The sequence below is a fragment of the Salvia miltiorrhiza genome, chromosome 4 (genome assembly GCF_028751815.1).
Source record: "Salvia miltiorrhiza cultivar Shanhuang (shh) chromosome 4, IMPLAD_Smil_shh, whole genome shotgun sequence".
Taxonomy (NCBI): domain Eukaryota; kingdom Viridiplantae; phylum Streptophyta; class Magnoliopsida; order Lamiales; family Lamiaceae; genus Salvia; species Salvia miltiorrhiza.
This window is the reverse complement of record NC_080390.1, coordinates 19554827-19574647: the sequence shown is the minus strand read 5'-3', so window position 1 is coordinate 19574647 and position 19821 is coordinate 19554827. Positions and strand designations below refer to the sequence as shown.

At 37.6% G+C, this 19821-nt stretch overlaps 1 protein-coding gene across 7 annotated transcripts; it reads right to left on the bottom strand.

Moving 5' to 3' along the window:
• Positions 1–11041: 11041 nt before the first annotated feature.
• On the bottom strand, positions 11042–19062 carry LOC131023686 (uncharacterized). 7 transcript variants are annotated; one of them, XR_009101478.1, is made up of 13 exons: positions 18902–19062; positions 17505–17651; positions 17231–17413; positions 17055–17137; positions 16709–16907; positions 16146–16267; positions 15418–15484; positions 12596–12646; positions 12327–12379; positions 12001–12211; positions 11598–11768; positions 11273–11489; positions 11042–11233 (listed from the first exon to the last, which is right to left on the bottom strand). XR_009101478.1 is itself a non-coding variant. In XM_057953251.1 (13 exons), exons 1-12 carry the CDS (start codon positions 18959–18961, stop codon positions 11430–11432), a joined length of 1407 nt encoding a protein of 468 aa, XP_057809234.1. In that variant the 5' UTR covers positions 18962–19062; the 3' UTR covers positions 11042–11278; positions 11392–11429. The 7 variants fall into 7 exon arrangements, 5 of the variants coding, with proteins under 5 accessions (XP_057809234.1, XP_057809233.1, XP_057809231.1 ...); XR_009101479.1 differs by having other exon boundaries at positions 17511–17651; XM_057953251.1 differs by having other exon boundaries at positions 11042–11278; positions 11392–11489.
• Positions 19063–19821: the final 759 nt, after the last annotated feature.

Here is a 19821-nt window from a genome sequence, read left to right as displayed (position 1 = left end):
GACAGAGTAACCACAGAGGGACGAACCAAAGATATCCCCGGAAAGGGGACTCAGAAGGATCATTTAGAGGGATCATCCAGAGGTGTCAGACAGAAAGCATAACCAGGAAAGCTGCTCAGAAGAAAGCCGACCAGAAGAACCACGAACACTTCAACAAAAAATAAGAATTCTACTCACAACAAAAACATGCATCACATCTCGAGGTCCTGGAATGCAAGCTCACATCAACTACAACAAACAATAAAACAATACGAAGGACAAGTGAATGTAGAACCAGCATAGAAATTAAAGGAATAAAAGAGTCATGAGGTAATTCCATTTATAATGCCAAAACGGCAGGATTGTACATTAAGATCAAAATAGATACTAAATATTTACAAGTCTGTGATTACAAAAAAAAAATGCTGATAAGGCCAGAGGAAGGGATAGCAGGGCAGTCAGGAGGGAGGAGCAGGGACAGTGGACTCATGAGCGGCAGAGACGGGAGGATTCGCAGCAACCGGAATAACGGCATCAACAACAGCCTCAAAAGCCTCGCCAGAGCGCCCCCCTGCCTCAAACACTAGCAACGTGCCAGAGTCTTTTATCGCGGGGAGACGGGCCTCCACGTCCAACAACTTCAATGCCTCCTACGCATAATTTGTTTCATCTTTATACAGGGCATAGAGTTGATCCACCGCAGCAGAGAGGGAGGCCAGATCTTCAAAGGCTGAGGCCTGGAAACCGGAGGGAAGAGGAGGCTCCATGCTGAAGCGGGAGAACCCCAAAGAGCTATCACCAGTCTGACCCCTCAGCTGGTTCACGAACTTCACCAGAGAGGGGCAGAAGGGAGGCCGGTATATGGGAGCAGCAGGTGCCGGTTCAGAGCAGACCCCAAAGGTAAATTGGGGGAGGGCCTTCTCCAAAACAAGGTACCACCACTCGAGCTTCTTTGGGGACTCAGCAGTGATCCCCAGTAGCCTGTTCAGGTCCTCATCCTTGATATTGTCCATCAGGACCTCCATGTCCAGAGCAGCGACTTGTTCCGGGGACGCACCCACCATCTCCGCCGCCTTCGTCGCCGTTTGCTTTATCACGTGGGCGAAGATGGAGCCGAATCCCTTAAGGTAATCCGGAGTCCGCTGAAAGGTCGCCAAGGTACCCTCCAGCATCATACCTAGGAATTGTTGGCCTTGGGGAGACAGGAAGAACTCCAAGCGTTGGTCCCGGGCCCCCAGAGCGTAGCCACGGTTCTGAGCACCTGTACAGGCTCTCCTCCAGCCACGCTTGGCCTCCTTATACTCCTCGTCGTACCTCGCCCGGAACTTGGCGAGGTTATCGTAGCCCTCCTTCTTGGCCCTCTCTAGCTTAGAGGCTAGAGAGGCCTTCTTCACCTCCGCCTGAGCAAGTTGGGCCCGCAGCTCGGCCACGTCTGCCTCGGCTTTGCTGTACCGCTCCACGGTACCGGCGACCTCCTCGTCGTGTTGCGCCGTCCGCTGCTTCTCTGCCTCCAAGTCATTCTCCAGTGCACCATAGTCATCGATGCACTGGATCACTTCCCCGACCCGGGACTCCAGCTGCAGAGAAATGATGGAAAAAATGTCAGGGCAGAGAAATCGAGAGGTTAGTAGTAAAATCATTTAAACATGGTAAATAATGCAGGGCACCTGAAGAACCAACTGGCTAAGTTGGTTATCCAACGCCGTCTTCTTTATCTTCTGCGTGGATGTGGGAAAGCAGAGCGTGGACAAAATCTCGCCCCTTCAGAGCCGAGATTGGTTTGGAGCTAGAGGCCTCTGACTCCCCTGCGGGCGAGGCCAATGCCTTGCCCCCTTCAGCATCCACGGAGACCGCCTCCGCTTCACCTGCCGACCCAGCCTCAGGGTCCACAAACTTGCTGGCCTTTTGCAGGCTCTCCTTGCGTCTCTTTGCTGCAAGGGCCAGCGTGGCAGTTTTTCTCTTCTTTTGGACTAAGCGGGAATCGGGAGTTGGGATGTTGTGGAGTATTTGAGATATGGGCACATCGTCCTCAATATCCACCACTGGAATGGCGGATTTCTCTCGGGTTTGGCCAGAGCCAGAGCCCCCTGCCCTCTGGCTGGCTGGACTAAACGTGGACAACACCTCCATGTCCTTCCCCTTGCCTGGAGGGAAATGCTGCACAGGAGTGGTCTCCCCAGGAACCACAGGTATCAGTTGGGAGACGTCTACCCCGAGGTCCACGGGCTGCCCAGAGCCCTGGCCTTCCTCGCCAGAGGGACGGTCAGATGCGAGATCGGCTCTGCATTTACTTCTCCACGACATCCCTGCAAACAAATATGGCTTTATCAACAAAGGCAAGGTAATAAATAATTTTCACATATCTGCTAACGCCTATTTTTACCTATAGATCCAGAAGGATACAAGGGAAACAGTCCGGTGGCAGCTAAGGCTGAGTTATCTTCAGTTAACTTCTTACAAGGGAAGGGAGCATCTTTATTGAGGGAATTAAGGAAATCTATTATACTCAAGTTAACAGCGGAGGGCTTCCCCATAGCAGGAGGCTTATAAGCAGTCAGAGATTCATGTCATTGCAGCTCTTGGGCATCGTATTGACGCCAGGAGCCACGGTTGGTTTTCACATAGCAGTAAAAGGACACGAAGCCCTTGTCGTGGGAGTTGAGGGAGTTGAGGAAGCTGGTGGGGTAGGATTTGCGGGCGGCAAAACTATACAGAGGGTGGCCCTGAAATCTGAGGGTTTGGGTTTGAAGGAACAACTCGGCGGTGTCTCCGTCCGCGTGGTTGACGTCATCCGCATTAAATGAATAGTTGAGAGAAAATCGCGAAGAGTAAAAAAGAAGAAGATGAATAGTAAGGATTTGAATCGCCTAAGTATAACGTACGCGGGCAACCACCAACTAGCGGGATGGGCGACACGTGGCACAAAGGAAATAATCAACAGTCAAGGATTTCTACGGAGAGACGAAAAGACGCGAAGGTTAAAAGGTAACCTCGAAAAGCGGAAAAGTACACTGTAAAATGGGCGGTCATTTAATGCGGATGACGTCAACCACGCGGATGAACACTCTGACTAGATTACTCTGCTCCAGAGCAAACTAGTCAGACCAGAGGGGGGAGTAGCTGATGAGGAGTAATATGTGCAGAGCAGAGAAGTGTTATAAGCCAGAGGAGCGGGCTTCATCAGAGAAACGGACTTCCGCAGAGAAGTCAGAGGGATGGGCCTTGTCAGAGAAACGGTTTGCACCAGAGAAGCCATTCTCGCCAGAGAAATGGTCTTCGCCAGAGGAATCACCAAAAGAGCGGGAAAATCTCCCGCTTGAGGGCAGAATTACTATTATGCCCCCGACCACGCAAGACGCATGTTCCAGCCATGAAATTACCATTTTACCCTTAACGTGTAATCTATAAATAGCCATGAGCATGTACCTTGTAGATTTACGCTTACTTCACTTGCAATACAACAACAATCGGATTCTCGTGCTCTCAACTTTGCTTTTCTCTCCCGTTCTTCCAAACAACACTAGGTATAATTCAAAATCCAACAATAATATACCGATCAAATCTATACCCGTTCAATCATACTTCACCAAATAATAATAATAATAATAATAATAATAATAATAATAATAATAATAATAATAATAATAATAATAATAAATTGTTTACTCAGTAATTTAATTGTTTAATGTCACAAGTTGGTTAATGTTTCAGAGTAAATCTATTTTTTAGTATAAAATAGTTACGCAAATTTAAAGTATATATAAAAAAAATACCTACATTCATATTAATCTGCGAATGAATGAATGCGAAATTCTCTTATGTTCTAATTTTTCTTCTCTGCGTCTGGTGATATAAAAGTTTTGACGAATTGATTCATACACTGACGAAACATCAATTACTCAAAATAAAAGGAATAAAATAATAAGATATTGAATCATGGTTACTTTTCGAGAATGATGTGATATGATTCAGTTTTATTAAAACCCGTGCCACTCCCTCCTAGGAAGTTCTTTCATGGACGGAGGGAGTATGTAATTACATAATTAACCTTCTATATTTTAAATTTTAAAAAAAAGGGGCATTATTTAAACAGTTAGATCATAAAGTGCTCTAGGCCTCAACTATTTATTTCCTCCGTAGAAAACTTTTGGGCCTCAAAATATTAAACCCATGAGCAAAATCCAATTATTAATTAGTTACATAATAAGAATATACCCCCTTCATCCACGATTCAATGCCCCACTTTGGTGTGGACACGGAGACTAAGAAAGCTGAAAAATGTGATCCGGATGAAATATAAGGATAGTTGACTAAAATGATAAAGATGGTTGACTAAAATAATAATTGTGAGTGAGTCCACTAGTGATAAAGTATACTCCCTCCGTCCCGCTATTCAAGTCTCATTACTTTCCGGCACGGAGATTAAGAAGAAGCAAATTAGATTAATAAAGAGTGTGGTTCACATGATTTAATTTGTGATTAAGGAAGAACTAATTATTTCTATTTTATTAATATCAAAAAGACTTAATTTTTTTTATTAATTTTATTTTTAATAATCTATAATTAAATTAAGTAATCACTAAAATTCGAAATGAAACCTAAAGCTGCCTAATACACTTATTCAAATAACACATGAATTGAAATCTGAAATTGAAGGCTGACACATAGCAAAAAAAAAAATGGCGCCAGAAAATGTAAATGAAATCTGCTTCCCTTATGAAATCTGAAATTTTCAAAGTTCCCACATTTTTTCACTCGTTCAAAAGCTACTCCCTTTATAAATAGGGCAGAAACAACTTTTCAGAATCTACACAACTCCTACAAATCAAAAAAAAGCTCCAAGATGGCTAGAAGGAAGGATCTTTAATTTCTTCCTTTGAGAGGGCTGCCATCATCCAATTTCTTCTTGAAGGAAGCCAAAGTGGAAAACCAGCTAAAGGCAAGATCAATGTTGCGGTGCAAAGTGGAGCTGTTACCGACGAACGATTAGTCGTATTTGGGCAGCTGCAAATAAACAAAGAGCAAGTGGTGAGGTAATTAGTTCATTGAGTAAAAAAAAGCTAAGGCTAAGGAGAAAACTTGTAGAACTTGATTTACATTTGATTGCTAGCTTAGAATTGTCAAAAAGATCTATCATTAGAAGGCTAGCATGTGGGATTAAATGCAGTAAAAGCACTATTGGTAGATGGATAAAATCAGGACTGATCAGACCTCATTCAAGTGTAATAAAACCTGATCTTACACTCCAAAAAAGTTGTTTAGGCTACGTTTTTCCTTAGAAGCTCTAGAATATGACAGGATTCTTAGGAGTTTGACATTTAAAAGTATGCACAACACAGTCCACATTGATGAGAAATGGTTCTATATCACAAAAAGTGCCCAGAAGTTCTATTTGACTCCTGAAGAGATAGAACCTCACAGGACATGCAAGAACAAGAAGTTCTTCACCAAGGTGATGTTCATGTGTGCTGTATGTAGGCCATTTTTTGGGGCTGATGGTGTATGCTTGTTTGATGGAAAAATTGGAATTTTTCCATTCACTGAATTGGTGCCAGCCAAAAGAAACAGTAAGAACAGGGCTGCAGGTACAATGGAGTGGAAACTAATTCAAAGCATCACCAAACAAAGTAGTGAAAGATTGCCTAATCTACAAGGTACATAGAGTGAATGAAATCTGCTCTAAATGTAACAATAGCATGTATCATGTGCAATTCATTTCAGTTTATGCAATGTAGAAAGGAAATGTACGGATTTTTTTTTAAACTGGCCACCATACACCTTTGATATTCATTTGGTGCATCAACCACCAAACTTCCCATATACAAACATCAATGATCTGGGGTGGTTTAGGGCAATACAAAGCCTCCAAACTAAATCAGTGTCTACAAATGTGAATGGTCTAGTGAATGTTGTCATTAACTCATTCAATGAGTTAAGCCCAACAACTTTGAATAAAGTGTTTTTAAGCTTGCAAAGCTGTATGGTTGAAATTCTGAAAGATAAGGGGATGAATAGCTACAAGATCCCTCATTTAAGGAAGGATGCTTTGGTTATGCAGGATATGCTTCCCTTGAATCTCCAAGTTCCAAGTGAACTTGTTAGGGAGTGCATATCCCATTTAATTGACAATGGAGCATTGTCAATTAGTGATACACTAATGAAGGATTAGGGAGTGCATGCAAGATGCACATATGAGGTTGAGATGATGGTGCATCAACTTCAAATTCAAGGAACTGAAGTTATGTGAAGTAGAATGAGACATTTTGAAGAAAGAATCCTTTTGTGAATGCAGAAATGAATGAAGGAATTGATTGGAGGCTGTAGAAGTTATGAAGGAATTTTTGTGAAGTTATGTAAAGGAAGGAATGCAGAAGCTGTGTAGAAGTAATTTTGTGAAGTTATGAATGATTTTTTGTAAATGAATGAATGAATTTCTTTTGTAAAGTTATGAATGAATTTTTGGAAATGAATGAATGAATGCAGAAAACCATGAATGAATGCAGTCAACCAACAACACCATCAAACAGCAGCCAACCAACAACACCATCAAACAACACCCAACCAACAACATCACATAAACAACACCCAACCAACAACATCACATAAACAGCAGCCAACCAACAACTCAAAAAACCCAATCATGCTAGAACAACGGAAACCAAACCATAAGAACTGGGGAACATGGACGAATCAGGTTCTTTTCATCTCATATTAATTCGAAATAAATCACAGTTCAACCAGTTACACGGGGACATAAAAAATGAGGATCAATCATCATTTCAGACCACATTTACACACATACCACATATTACTAACACTGCATATCCCACATCCAATTGTCTAAACCAAACCATAAGCACAAGAGATCGCCAACAACCAATACCAGAATAGAGATTAAGGTAGATCTCACCAGAAAAAATGCAGGAAGCAGGGTTTTCATCATCAAAAACACGCTGTCGTTTATATCACTGTGTTGTCAATTTTCCTCGCACAGAAAAAATGAATTAGGGTAAGAACTAGGGTTTGAATCACAAATCGGTTCTTCATCGAAGAGTGTTATTCGACGAAAGGCGTAAGAGAGAGAGTGAGGGCTTCAGATTTGAAATGGATCTACATCACAGGGATCGGGAATGGGTGATGGTGGAGGAATAGGAGGTGAGAGATGAATGCAGAGAGGCGGCGGCTTACACCCAAGAAAGTCGACGGTGGAGAGGCGGAGGATGAATGCAGAGGGGCGATCGGGAATCGAGAGAGAGATAGAGAAGCTTTAGGATTTTCTTTATGCGGCGGAATCAAGAATGGCAAATAGAGGTGCAATGAATTAGGGGGTGGAGTCCGAGTAATTAGGGATTAATTAGTATTATAATTAGTCAGTTAATTTAATCTAAGTATGCCCTTATTATTTCCTAAAAAAGAAATGAGACATCATCGGTGGGACAACCCAAAAAGGAATACGAGACATGAATAGCAGGACGGAGAGAGTAGTAAATATAGAATATAAAAATGATAAAGGTGTTTTAAGGTGGATCCATTAGTGGCAAAGGGTAGTAATATAGGAAAAGAAGAAGAATAAAAAAATATAAAAAATAGAATATTACATTAAATTGTTGACAAATTTTTAAAGGCAAGTAGGACATTAAATTGTGGACGGAGAGAGTATTTTTTTTTTATAGACATAATAAGAATATTATAAATACTTATCTGATCTCATTTTAGGGTATGAGGTGCCGTTACACGCCTAAATGTGTAGACGTTCTTAGTTTACACTATTTCCCCTACTTGTTTCTCTTCTCCCTCGTTCAATTCTAGCTTTCCCATCTTCACCTCCCCCTCGTCTGTATCTTCAACTCCAGCTTTCTCCGTATAGAAAGTCTGTATCTTCAATTCCAGCTTTCTCCATATGGAAATTTCTCTGCTTGTTTATGGGATATTTCTTGTCAGTGTGTGCTTTTTTGGCATATTTGTGAATATCTTCACAAAGTGTTGCTTCAAAAAAAATATCTTCATTTTTTTGCAGAGTAGTTTTTAATCTTTTTATGTTTATGTCATTATTTTTGGTAGATCTGTAACGATCTACCCAATGTTCTTAAGACAGATCTTTATTTTTATTTTTCGCATATTAGTTTTTCGTTTTTTGTTTTTTTATTTTTTTGTTTTTTTGTTTTTTGTGCTTATGCTATCATTTTGATAGATTTATTAATATCTACACAAATTGGTTTTTTTTTTTAATCAGAAAAAGAGGGAAATATATTAAACCACAAAACATTGGTACCAAAAGTACCAACACAATACAGACGAAGAGATTAAGGTGCCCAAAACAGGGGCCAAAGTCTCCAGGATTCAAAGAACAAAAACTAAGAAAGAGCTAAGCAGACCATTACACCCAATCAAAACAGCAAAACACAGCTACTAGGCTAGAAGGTTTGTGCTTGAGAACCAAGCTCTAAACTCCAAAGAGTGTTACGTCAAGGCATACGCCGCATTCCATCCCCAAACTCTCGACTTAATCTCCGCCAACATTTTAACTATATTCCATTTGTCTTGATTGAATCTACAGTCGTTCCTACCTTTCCACAAATACCAAGTGGTGCAAATCCAGATCCCTGTGAGTAAATGGATGTCCTTTTTATCTCCAATATTGCTAAATGCCACAAAATGCTCACTGGCCTTGTGGTGCAGAGCTGTATATTTTCCAATCCAAAGAAGAATGGCATCCCACAATTCACATGATCTTTTACACACGAAAAAGAAGTGCTCAACCGATTCATTTTCCTCTTCACATGCCGTGCACAGGATATTCGAAGCCGAAAGATGTACTTGTCTTCTAAGAAGGTTGTCGCAGGTTGGAAGCCTTCCTTTAAATAGTCTCCACGTCATAGTTTTTGCTTTGAACGACACTCGGGCTTTCCTGATCGGTGGGAGCTCAAGGCAGACCTCGCGCTGGGAGGAGGTAGTTGCTGCCGCACTTAACACTTTATGCACCGATTTGACCGAGTGAGCTCCGTTCCTGTCTGCCATCCAATTCCATCCACTCTACACAAATTGGTTCATAAAATAACAATTTTTTTCTTGCAGATTAGATTTTTTTTTATACCGAGTAAGATCTATATTTTTTTCGCTTATTAGTATTTTGTTTTTTAGTTTTTTAGTTTTTTATTTGTTTTTATAGTACCATTTTGGTAGATCTGTTAATATTTACATAAATGGCTTCTCAAATAGATTTTTTTTTTTTGCAGATTAGTCGAGGAAGTTCTATCCATAATAGTTTCTCTGCATGTTAGATCGCAAGGTCTCAATTGATTCTTGGTATTTTATTTTTTTCTCCAGATTAGTATTTAAATGATCAAAATTAGTTTTGTGCAGATATTTTTCTAAAATGTGTTAAAGTGACTCAGCTTCCATGAGCCAGAAAAGCCCAAAACACCACATTGCATATAAAAAGAAATTCCACAACAGATGTGAGAAGACTGAAATTGGCCTCCATGTATGTTCTTGAGTTGGCCTCCTTGAACTCTAGAGAAATACCCAACTTCTTTTTGTTGTTATGATTATGCATCTTGCTCCTCATACTTTTCCTTGACTGATAATCACAGGACTATGGCCGAGAATTCCTCAGCTTCATTTCCCTTGCCACTTAGAGTGGAACTCAAGCTAAAAAGTGGAATCAGGTATCGACAGATTCTCTGTCTGTGCCTTTCCATTTATACATATACATATTAAAAAAATAAAAATGTTTGTTTGTGTTTCCATCTTAAATCAAGTTTCTTTTTCCTCGGAAAAAAGTAAATATTCTACTAAACTGAAATTCTTTAATTTAAATCGATAACTTTACTAAACCTAACAAAAAGGAACAACCACGAACAATGCTTACAATGCTTTTGATAGTTCAACATCTCTGCATATACATCTCATAAATGGATAATTGTTATTAGAATTCAATTATGATGTGTTTTCATTGAACAAATCTCTATTTTCATTGAACAAACTATAGAGATTGAGAACTTGTAGCTCAACCTTCGTTTGTTGTAAAATGATTTTTTTTTTGCCATATGCACATATTACTTCTTCGACTGCCAATTTATTCCAAAAGTAGATGCACAATTTTATCTATTTTTCCTATAAATCTTGGTTATTTGCAATCCACTTTTTTTTGTGGCTTTTGATTCTTGAAAATTTTTATTTTCGTAAGGACTTTCAGATTTCAATTGTTTCTTGGTATTTTTATTTTCGTTTAATGATGATGCTTGGAAATTTGAAAGTATTTTTTTTAGCAAAAAACCACTTTTTTCGCAGCTAGGTACCTCATCCTGATGTCTTTTCAGAAGCTTAAGAAATAGAACCAAAAAAAATAATTAAAATGTTTTGATAAGCTTAAGAAAATGGTTATCAGTTATATGGTAGAAAATAGTTTAGCTTATATAAAACATTGCACTAACTTCATTTTGTTTTTGTGGCTTTTCCAGGATTGTAGAGGTAACACGTCTATGCTGCAGATTGAAGTCTTCATCTGTGGAGAAAATTCCTAAGTATTAGTATCACAATTTTAGAGTATACGTATAAAGTAGAAAAAATATTGTAATAATTGGTTAGTATCTGGATTGTAATTGACAAAAATAGTAAATAGCCAAAAAAAGTACTACTAAACAAAATAAAAATGACATAAAAACATGAAAACCATAAAAATTAAAAAACAACATAAGACAGAATTAAATTAAACAAAAATAGAGAGAGAAAGTTTGTACTGCAAATTGTATCCAAGTTGGTCTTAAATCATTTGATATTTATAGGCTAATTGAGCAACAAATTGGCTCCAAGATTAGCTGTATTCAAATTCAAATTTTGGCTCCAAAATTTGCTGGGTAAACTGCATCTGTGCTCAATATTGAAGCAATTACACACTGGATAAAAAGAGGCTGCAATTGGCGGGAAACACAGTCTCCCACAAAACTGTGCTTTAATATTAGTATAGATTACGATCTCAACCGTTATGTAAAAGGCTTATACATAATGGATTTTCATGCGTTAGTTATTTACGGATAACCGTTATGTATAATAGTATAGATAACGTACAAATATCCAATATATATGCGCGCCAAATACATAACACCACTATACTTAACGCAAGTTTTTCCACATAGATAATGGATAAAATTGGTTATGTATGCGCGTTTTTGGCGTAATGGAAGTAGAATCATTTACAAATTTGTGCAAGCCAACATGTGTACAACGCACGACACGGCTCGTCCCTGTCGACCTGCCTCTACGACACAGTATAAATAGAGAACCTGTCGACCTGCCTCTGCGACACAGTATAAATAGAGAACCTTCTTAATTTCAGCCATTCCATCCTCTAAGATAAGGTAACACAATCACGACTGATACTGCTTATGATCGAGGGGTCAGAAACGGCACCATTTCTTCCCTTAAACGGTGTTTCTTCATTCACCACCTCAAGCGACGGTATTCTTAAACGGCCCAGATTCATGCAACACTTTCATAACATATTCAAGCTATAAAGAACTCAACAGAATGAGTATAAGCAGATCGCCCTATGCGTTTGTTGCAAACAAACACAAACAAATGGAGAATTGAAAATGTTCGGTTCTACAAGAAATTACCTGAGCTTGTTCTCGTATCAAGAAATCCGAAATCGATTTCCTGAAGCCCTCATCCAAGATATAGTGACAGCTGTAGGTCGTGACTGGCATATAACCTCTCTGAATCTTGTGCTCACCTTGGGCTCCCGCCTCTACCTTGTCAAGATTAAGTTCAATCGCTGCTTCTATGGCCTACCATATTAGGAACAGTTATGAAAAATAAGTATTTCGATTTTATTTTGATGCCGTCACCAGAGCAAAACTACATAACCACAATAGATCCTAGAATGTGATCATCATTTATGAATTCAAGGTTTACGCGAACACAAATTTTGGCACGAATAGTTTCCGTCTAATTTAATGTTAACAAACACATCAACAATACAACAATCACACATGAGTGAAGTAGAAGAGCAGGGAAAACCTGATAATAGCAGGCTTCAAAATGTAGATTTGGGTAGTATGCTCGAGGAAGGCATCCCCATAGGCGTCCATATAATGTGTCTCCTCCAATAAGATTAAGAGCTCCAGCAACGAGTTCATCCCCTTCTTCTGCAGTAACAAGTAACACCCCGTCACCCAGCTTTGAAGCCATATTGTGGAAGAAATCTCTTGTTAGATATGCACTTCCCCACCTGAGGACATTTTAAAACCAAGGATTACGAGGATTTCTGTGTCTTTTTGTTTTTTTATGAAATGATGTATTTGATTTATATGTTCGACCAGAAAACTAGAGTTCAGTGAACAAACTTATTGTCTGTGGTGTTCCTGTAAAACTTATAGAATGTATCCCAGTGTTTAGCCTGCCAACGTAATGGACATAGAAAGTTAGAATTTAGGAGAAGGAGAATGCTGTTGAAAATCAGTAGCATAATGTTAATAACGATTCTTCATAATACTTTTCCAATATACAACTATGATAAAATTCAGATTATCAATTTATTTTAGAAAGAGAAAGCCGCGAAGATGAAAAGCTCTAACTTTATATGAAAACAGTGTATGCTGATAATAAAAAGTACCTTAATCTCATCTCCTCGTAGGCGTTTCATGGTCAAATTCTGGACAGAAATCTGCAGGAAGGAACAATTTACGAGATTAGCAGCAAATTCTTCTGCTGATCTCATGATACGACAATAGAACAAGCAACATTTATTTGTTTGAACCCAAGATTCGTATGAACTGACCAACAAAAGACAAGATCAGAAGATGAAGAGAGACAGAAACTTCAGAACTGCATACGAATCAAAATGAAATATTTTGCAGTTTATACGCAAAAATACCAATTTCAGTCTCCAGATACGCATGCGCTCGAAGTCACGGGCGGATAAGATGCAAGGACATAACAATTTAAATTTCAATAGCAGAAAAAGTTCAGATATTTAAAAAAAAATTACTTTATTTTGATAGATGAAGATATTATTTTTTATCAAATTTTGGAATGAGGAAAAATAAATAAATAAATGGGTGGTATCACATCAAAATGTTACTCCCTCCGTCCCATTACAAATATCCCACTTTCCATAATGGAATGTCCCATTACAAATCTCTCATTCCTTTTTTTTGGCAATATATTCTCTCTCTATACCTAATACTAGTATTTAAATAATTTCCACCAACCCACTTTATCTACTTTCTACACATTTCTTATCCCTGTGCCCAAAAGTAATGGGACATTTGTAATGGAACGGAGGGAGTACCTCTTAACTAAGAAAGTAAGATTAAAAAAATCCGTTGAAACAACGTTGGTTTACTAAAATGCCTTTAATAATATAAATTAAGCGAAAAGGTTGAAATATAGTCATCTTTTTCTTTATTATTCTCTCGCAGCCGCATAACTGTCGTTATACACAACCTCCCCTAATGAAAATTCCTAGCTCCATCCTTACTCGTAGCAGTTAGCCAAGCCTCATATAGTAGAACTAAAAACGTACAACCTTGAATATGAGAAACTACATACTTCCTCTATTTCATTTGACTTGGTCTTAACTAAGAAAGTAAGATTAAAAAAATCCGTCGAAACAACGTTGGTTTACTAAAATGCCTTTAATAATACTCCCTTCATCCCACTCTAATAGGCTCGTTTTTTCGGATTTCCAACGCTAATAGGTTCATTTTCCATTTTGAGTAAAAAATGTGTACTTAATTGGTGTGGACCACACCACTTTCCTATCACTTTTTTACTAAAAAGTAAGTTTTCTTAATCTCCGTGGCCAAAAGAAGTGAGCCTATTGAAGTGGGACGAAGGGAGTATAAATTAAGCGAAAAGGTTGAAATATAGTCATCTTTTTCTTTATTATTCTCTCGCAGCCGCATAACTGTCGTTGTTATACTCAGCCTCCCCTAATGAAAATTCCTAGCTCCGCCCCTACTCGTAGTAGTTAGCCAAGCCTCATATAGCAAAACTAAAAACGTACAACCTTGAATATGAGAAACTACATACTTCCTCTATTCCATTTGACTTGGTCTGTATTCTTTTTCGAGTTGTCCCATTTGAATTGGCCTATTTCCGTTTTGGATAATCACTTTACACTACATTAAATACGAGCCCACACACTTTTATACTACAATCTTACCCTCCTAAATAACCATGCCGAAAAGAAATTGGCGAAGTGAAGTGGGATGTAGGGAATAAATGTTTTACTATCAAGGACAAGTTGGCCAATGTTACCTCTGACATGCTAATAATCACGATGTCCCTAATTTTCCGTTCGAAGATATGATTAGTGAGAGAGACATCTCACAGCCTTTAACCTCTACTAGGACTGTATCCTTACATTCCTTATAAGATGCCAATCACACTTAATTCATTCTCGAGAAATTATGTACTCCCTCCGTCCCACTTGAAATGTCCTGTTTCTTTTCGGCACGGTTATTTAGGAACATGTTAATTAGATTATTAAATAGTGTGCTGTAGAGTTAAAAAGGTGATGTGGGCCCCAAAATTCCTACTTTTTGAGAATAACTTTTTCTATAAAAGGATACAAGACATTTGAAGTGGGACAACCCAAAAAGGAAAACAAGACATTTGAAGTGGGACGGATGGAGTATAAGGCAAGGAGATTCAATTCAAAACAAACCTTGCCACAGCCAAAAAGACATGACCATGACTTGGAAAGCAGATGACATATGCAAGTACCATAGTTGGCGACAAGTGGTATTCCTATATGTTTATCATCAAACAATTACCAATTCAGCCATTTTTATCTATATACCTGTATTTTAAGTTATCACTTCACCCAGCATTCATTTTTTCTATTTTTATTATAGTTTTGCATGTTTCCGGATAAAGTAAATTAGCCATGATAAAGGACAAATTCTGAAGTACAAATTTGTATGGTGAAGCTCTAATTCTGTAATTCGGAATTGGTAGCTTTTAGAACCGGAAATAGAATATGAATAAGGAATCTATGATATGATAAACTAATGAATGCCCTGCAAATCTTTTACACAATAATGAGCTTAAGCTTATAAAGATGGTTGGGGCTCTTGAATTTCCAAATCAAAGGTGCACATCAGATTGAATTGTGTTCACTCTCACTTTCTATCCCATGTTAATGTAATATTGCCTTTAATGGAAGTAGCGACAAGCAGATTCTGGTTAAATGAATGAGATAGTCCAAAAATACAACTAAATTGTAAGATTAGCTAGTTAGTCCATAAGCCTGATGATTAGTTTAAAGCTTCCTTTTCCTTTCATTTCATGAAATGATTTCACGGTCCACATGGAACTTGATGTATACTCGCATTAATGCTCTCCACTAATCTTTCCATCAATTGTCAAATTCAGCAAAAGAAAGACTGAGAAAATAGCATAACAACAAGAAGAAGGCTCCAACAGTACCTTCTTCCGCTCTTGACGAATAGTTTTCCTTTTACTTTGCTTCATGTCCATCAAAAAGTCATCAAAACTGTACATGAAATCAAAACTCAACTAGAGATTCAAGTCCTTCAAGTTCAAGAGTCATTTCTTAAATATCGGTTCACTTATAGCAAAGTTCTATGATAAGGTCAATCTCTATAATTCAAGGACAATGGTTTTTCATATGAGGCAATAGATTCTAGCAATCATGCCTAGTAGCAAACATAAAGCCCACCCCACACTCCAAAGAAAACTAACCGTGAAACACTAGAAACAGCCCCCAAGAGATACCCCTCAATGGCCCTTTTTGGGGAAACTTTTAGGGTTTTGAAAGTCATTCCCATTCTACAAATAGGCCAAACATTAGCGGGGAATATTCTAGTTACCAGAATTAAACATATTGTTTGCACAACTGCCCAGGAGAACCGGATTGTGCTTAAACATTATAGTTGATTTTCTTCATCTATGCAGCTCATAGCATATGGTTTAAGAGAATTTACAATTCTGACTCAAGGGGATTTTTCGCTTTTCTGACGTAACTTCTTTTCTTTTTCAGGAATCTATTTCTCTTCTCTTGTAAACCACTCACCAATATTAGCCAAGGTAATGCAAATGGAAAATGTTCTACACAATTGAAACTGCCTGCATAATTTTTTCTATTTACCCATTCAGCCATTTCACGGAGAAAATGAAGTACCAAATGCGGTTACCTTTTATAATTATGATTTTTCCAGTGATACTGCATTCCGACTCTCTGCAGAAAACCCTTCTCCTTTAACTTCCCCACCTCATCTGCAGAGGGGAAAGTTATGTGTAGTGATGAAACCTGAAACTGGGAAGACACCAATATGTTAATATAAACAATGGGGAAACAGAAAAATAAATCATTTCAGTCTGTGAAAGAAAATACAAATATATGAAATTTCAATTTTTTCTGAGAAGCTTGTCTCACATAGTGACCGCGGTACATGAGAACAGAGAAAAACAAGAGAATGAAGTCTCATGAATTACACCTTCAATATATTTGTCGTTAATTAGGATACAAGCACAAATATACGCCCACTCATAATGTTTTTGAGAAATAGACGACAAATTTTTCTATGAAAAATAGAAGAAATAAATTCAAAATTAATCCAAGTAAAAGTGAAATGGAAAAGGTATACTAAAGAAGGAGAATGTGATCCTGATGTATCCCTGAACAATTAAAACATTGCATAAATCTGAACTGAAATTAAGGCTGCAGTAAGAAAGATAAGTTAGATTCAGTAGCCACCTTAATTGTCAGCGCCACCAATGCAGAGACTAAAATATCAAAAACCTGATCCCTATAACTTGTGTTACGAACTAAGATCCTTGGGCCAGTAACAGGAGTGAAAGGCACACAACATTGCAGCTTCGGATAATATCTTGATCCATAACTGTAATAGGCATCTGCCCATGAATGGTCGAAGACATACTCACCGTAAGAATGGCTGCAGCGTTGGACAAAACCACACTCAAAACATAAAACATGTAAGAGAAAACACAGTTACGAAAACTGTTTGCAGAGTGCATCTAGCATGTGCGTGTGAATAGTTTTACTTTTCATAAAGAAGAAAAAAACAGTAAAATAAACAAACCTTTTAAGATACAGAGGAATGACCCCAAGTACATTATCAGAGTCATCCTGTGCAACAATATGCTGGGGAACCCATCCCGTTTCCTGGAAGGGGTGGCAAACTATTAATAATATAATGATGAGGACAACATTATCCGAAAATGGCAAGCCAATGCCACAGAAGTTGAACTCGCTAACCTTCACTGCACAGCCTGTCTCCTCTAGGCTCGAAAGAAAACCATGGGTAAGAAATGGATTAAATTTTTCTGGGCCTGCAGCATCAACACTGCAAGCATCCCACTCATGTGGTAAAATCTCTGAGATGGATGAAACCACTCGAACTGATAGCTTTCTGTCCTTGTCAACATTACTTCTATCTCCCTATCATAGAATAACATAACATAATGAACATTATCATCACAAATTTGGCAGACTAAACACTAAAATATTGAAGGAACACAAAAGCAAACACCTCCACCCTTAATTCTGGCAAACTGAAGTCTCCAAGGGATAGCTCTTGTTTGGTGGGCTCAACAGACTTCCTTGGTCCCCAAAATATGGCTTTTATGCTAAACCCAACATCTGAATTTGGGGCACACCTTCTACATAAAGTTTTCCTCTGGGTAACGAGAGAATTAGATATGCAATATACCAAGCAGAAAAAACCTAAACACTAAAACATGATCAGTCTATATTATGATGAAAGAGCATATAAATATAACACCAATTACAGGACATAGTTTAGTTTACTAGAATAAGTAAGTGTCGCTTCATATTGTAATTTGTAAGCCACAAGCAAGTCAGTAAAAACTGCATGCTTGTTTTCCTAATTCCTAGTAAGCGAAATATTTTCATGACAAGATGAACATTTCTTAAGATCATGACATTCCAACGCTCCAGACTTTGGGAATGTTGAGTGGGATTCCAGAGATTAGGAACTCATCGAAGGATTGAAAAAGGAAGGAACGTTAAGGTCAACAAGGCAACACCTCAATTACTCACTAAACTTTTTCGACGGTATTTGCTTCTCTAAAACTAGAAGGAAAATACGGAGAGTGTATGAGAAATTCATATGGGAAACATTTTTACTGTTACAAATTTTTAAGGGAAATAATTATGGAAGGATTAAGAAAAATATAGTATTTGGCAAAATGTAACTCAAGCATGCCCAAAATTACAAAAAGCAGATAGGAAACTTCGAGAGAACAACTACAGTCGAATAAATTACTCTTTTACTTATGAGACAGAACAAGGAGCTAATCAACTGGAAGCAATCAATATTTTTACGATCGTGGAATTGGATAACAATAGTATCCTGATATAACCATGCAAAAGTAACTCCCATTCAAGAAAACTTCATAAATGCAGTACTGATTGGTAATCAAATATTGAGATGGGAAAAACAAGTTGATTGGATTGGCATAACGAAATGCAACTTTGCATACAGGCCAACAAATACATTATTCGATGCTTATCCCAGCAACATGATTAATTAATTATTACTCCTAAGAATGAAAATATCTGGTAATTAGAGCTGCCTGTGTACAACCTTTTCTACTGACTTCATACTCAACATTACTTTTTCCATTACATGGTTGAAGCTGAATTTTCAAATTTACAACTTAACATTATTTTCTGGAAGTCCATTGAAACAACTGGAGACGGCTGCGAGCATAAAATCTATTCCCCCTCCCACTCACCCTAAAAAATACAAATAACAATTCTATGTTTCAGGAACAAAAACGTTGTCTGAGTGATACAATCAAAACCCTCTAAGCTTTAGGTGGTTAGAAATTGGTGGGGGGGCGGGGGGGGCGACAGCTAGTAATAAATTCGAAGTGAGAAAAAGTCGAGTTGTGAGCAGCTTACGAGGGTGTGGCCCAGAAATGGAGAAGAAGCAGCCACGGCGACAGCCATGGCAACTGGCATCACAAAAAGATCAGGCTTTTTGTGTTTCTGTTTGGCTCTTTCTCTTTCTCCTCAATTTTTTATTCTTCCGTTACTCCTAGTCCTATCAGACGAATGCCACTTCAAATCAATACATCACCTCTTCAATTTGCGCCTTGCGATTTGCGAACAACTTTCGTTTTTTTTTTCTTTTAAATTAGGGTTAATTGCCCATAAAATATTAAACTTTCGTCCAATTCTGATTTTGCACACAAACTTTGAATTGTAGCGTGAAAATTACTAAAATTTAGATTTTATCTGATTTTGCTACTAATCCAAATTTCAGTCAAATATCAGGTTAATATGACGTGTCAATATTTGACGCGACATATCTATTATTAATTTCTTATTAATAAAAAGAAAAACACAATGCAAATAACCCAAATTGTCAATAACTTAATATATCAAATCAAATAATAGTATTTTTTTTAATTCTCAAGTTTAAATCAATTTTTTTCTAGTTCACTATTACACAACTAATTAATCCAATATATAAAATAGAAGTCATTCAAATAGTATAAATATGTATAGCTTATAAAAAAATTAATCTTTAGTTAATGAAAATTTAATAAACTTTATTAAATATATTTTTTATATATTAAATTATTGATAATTAAAATGTTCTTTGGCTGAGACACCTAAATTAAAAGAATCCCTATACTATTATTGAATTAATTCAATTAATTAATTCAATTAAAAAAATACTATTATTTGATTTGATATATTAGATTATTTATAATTTGAGTTATTTGCTTTGTGTTCTTTTTTTATTGATAAGAAATTAAATTCAAAATAATATTTTGCCAACTAATTGTCACGCAAGAATAAATACGCCACGTCAA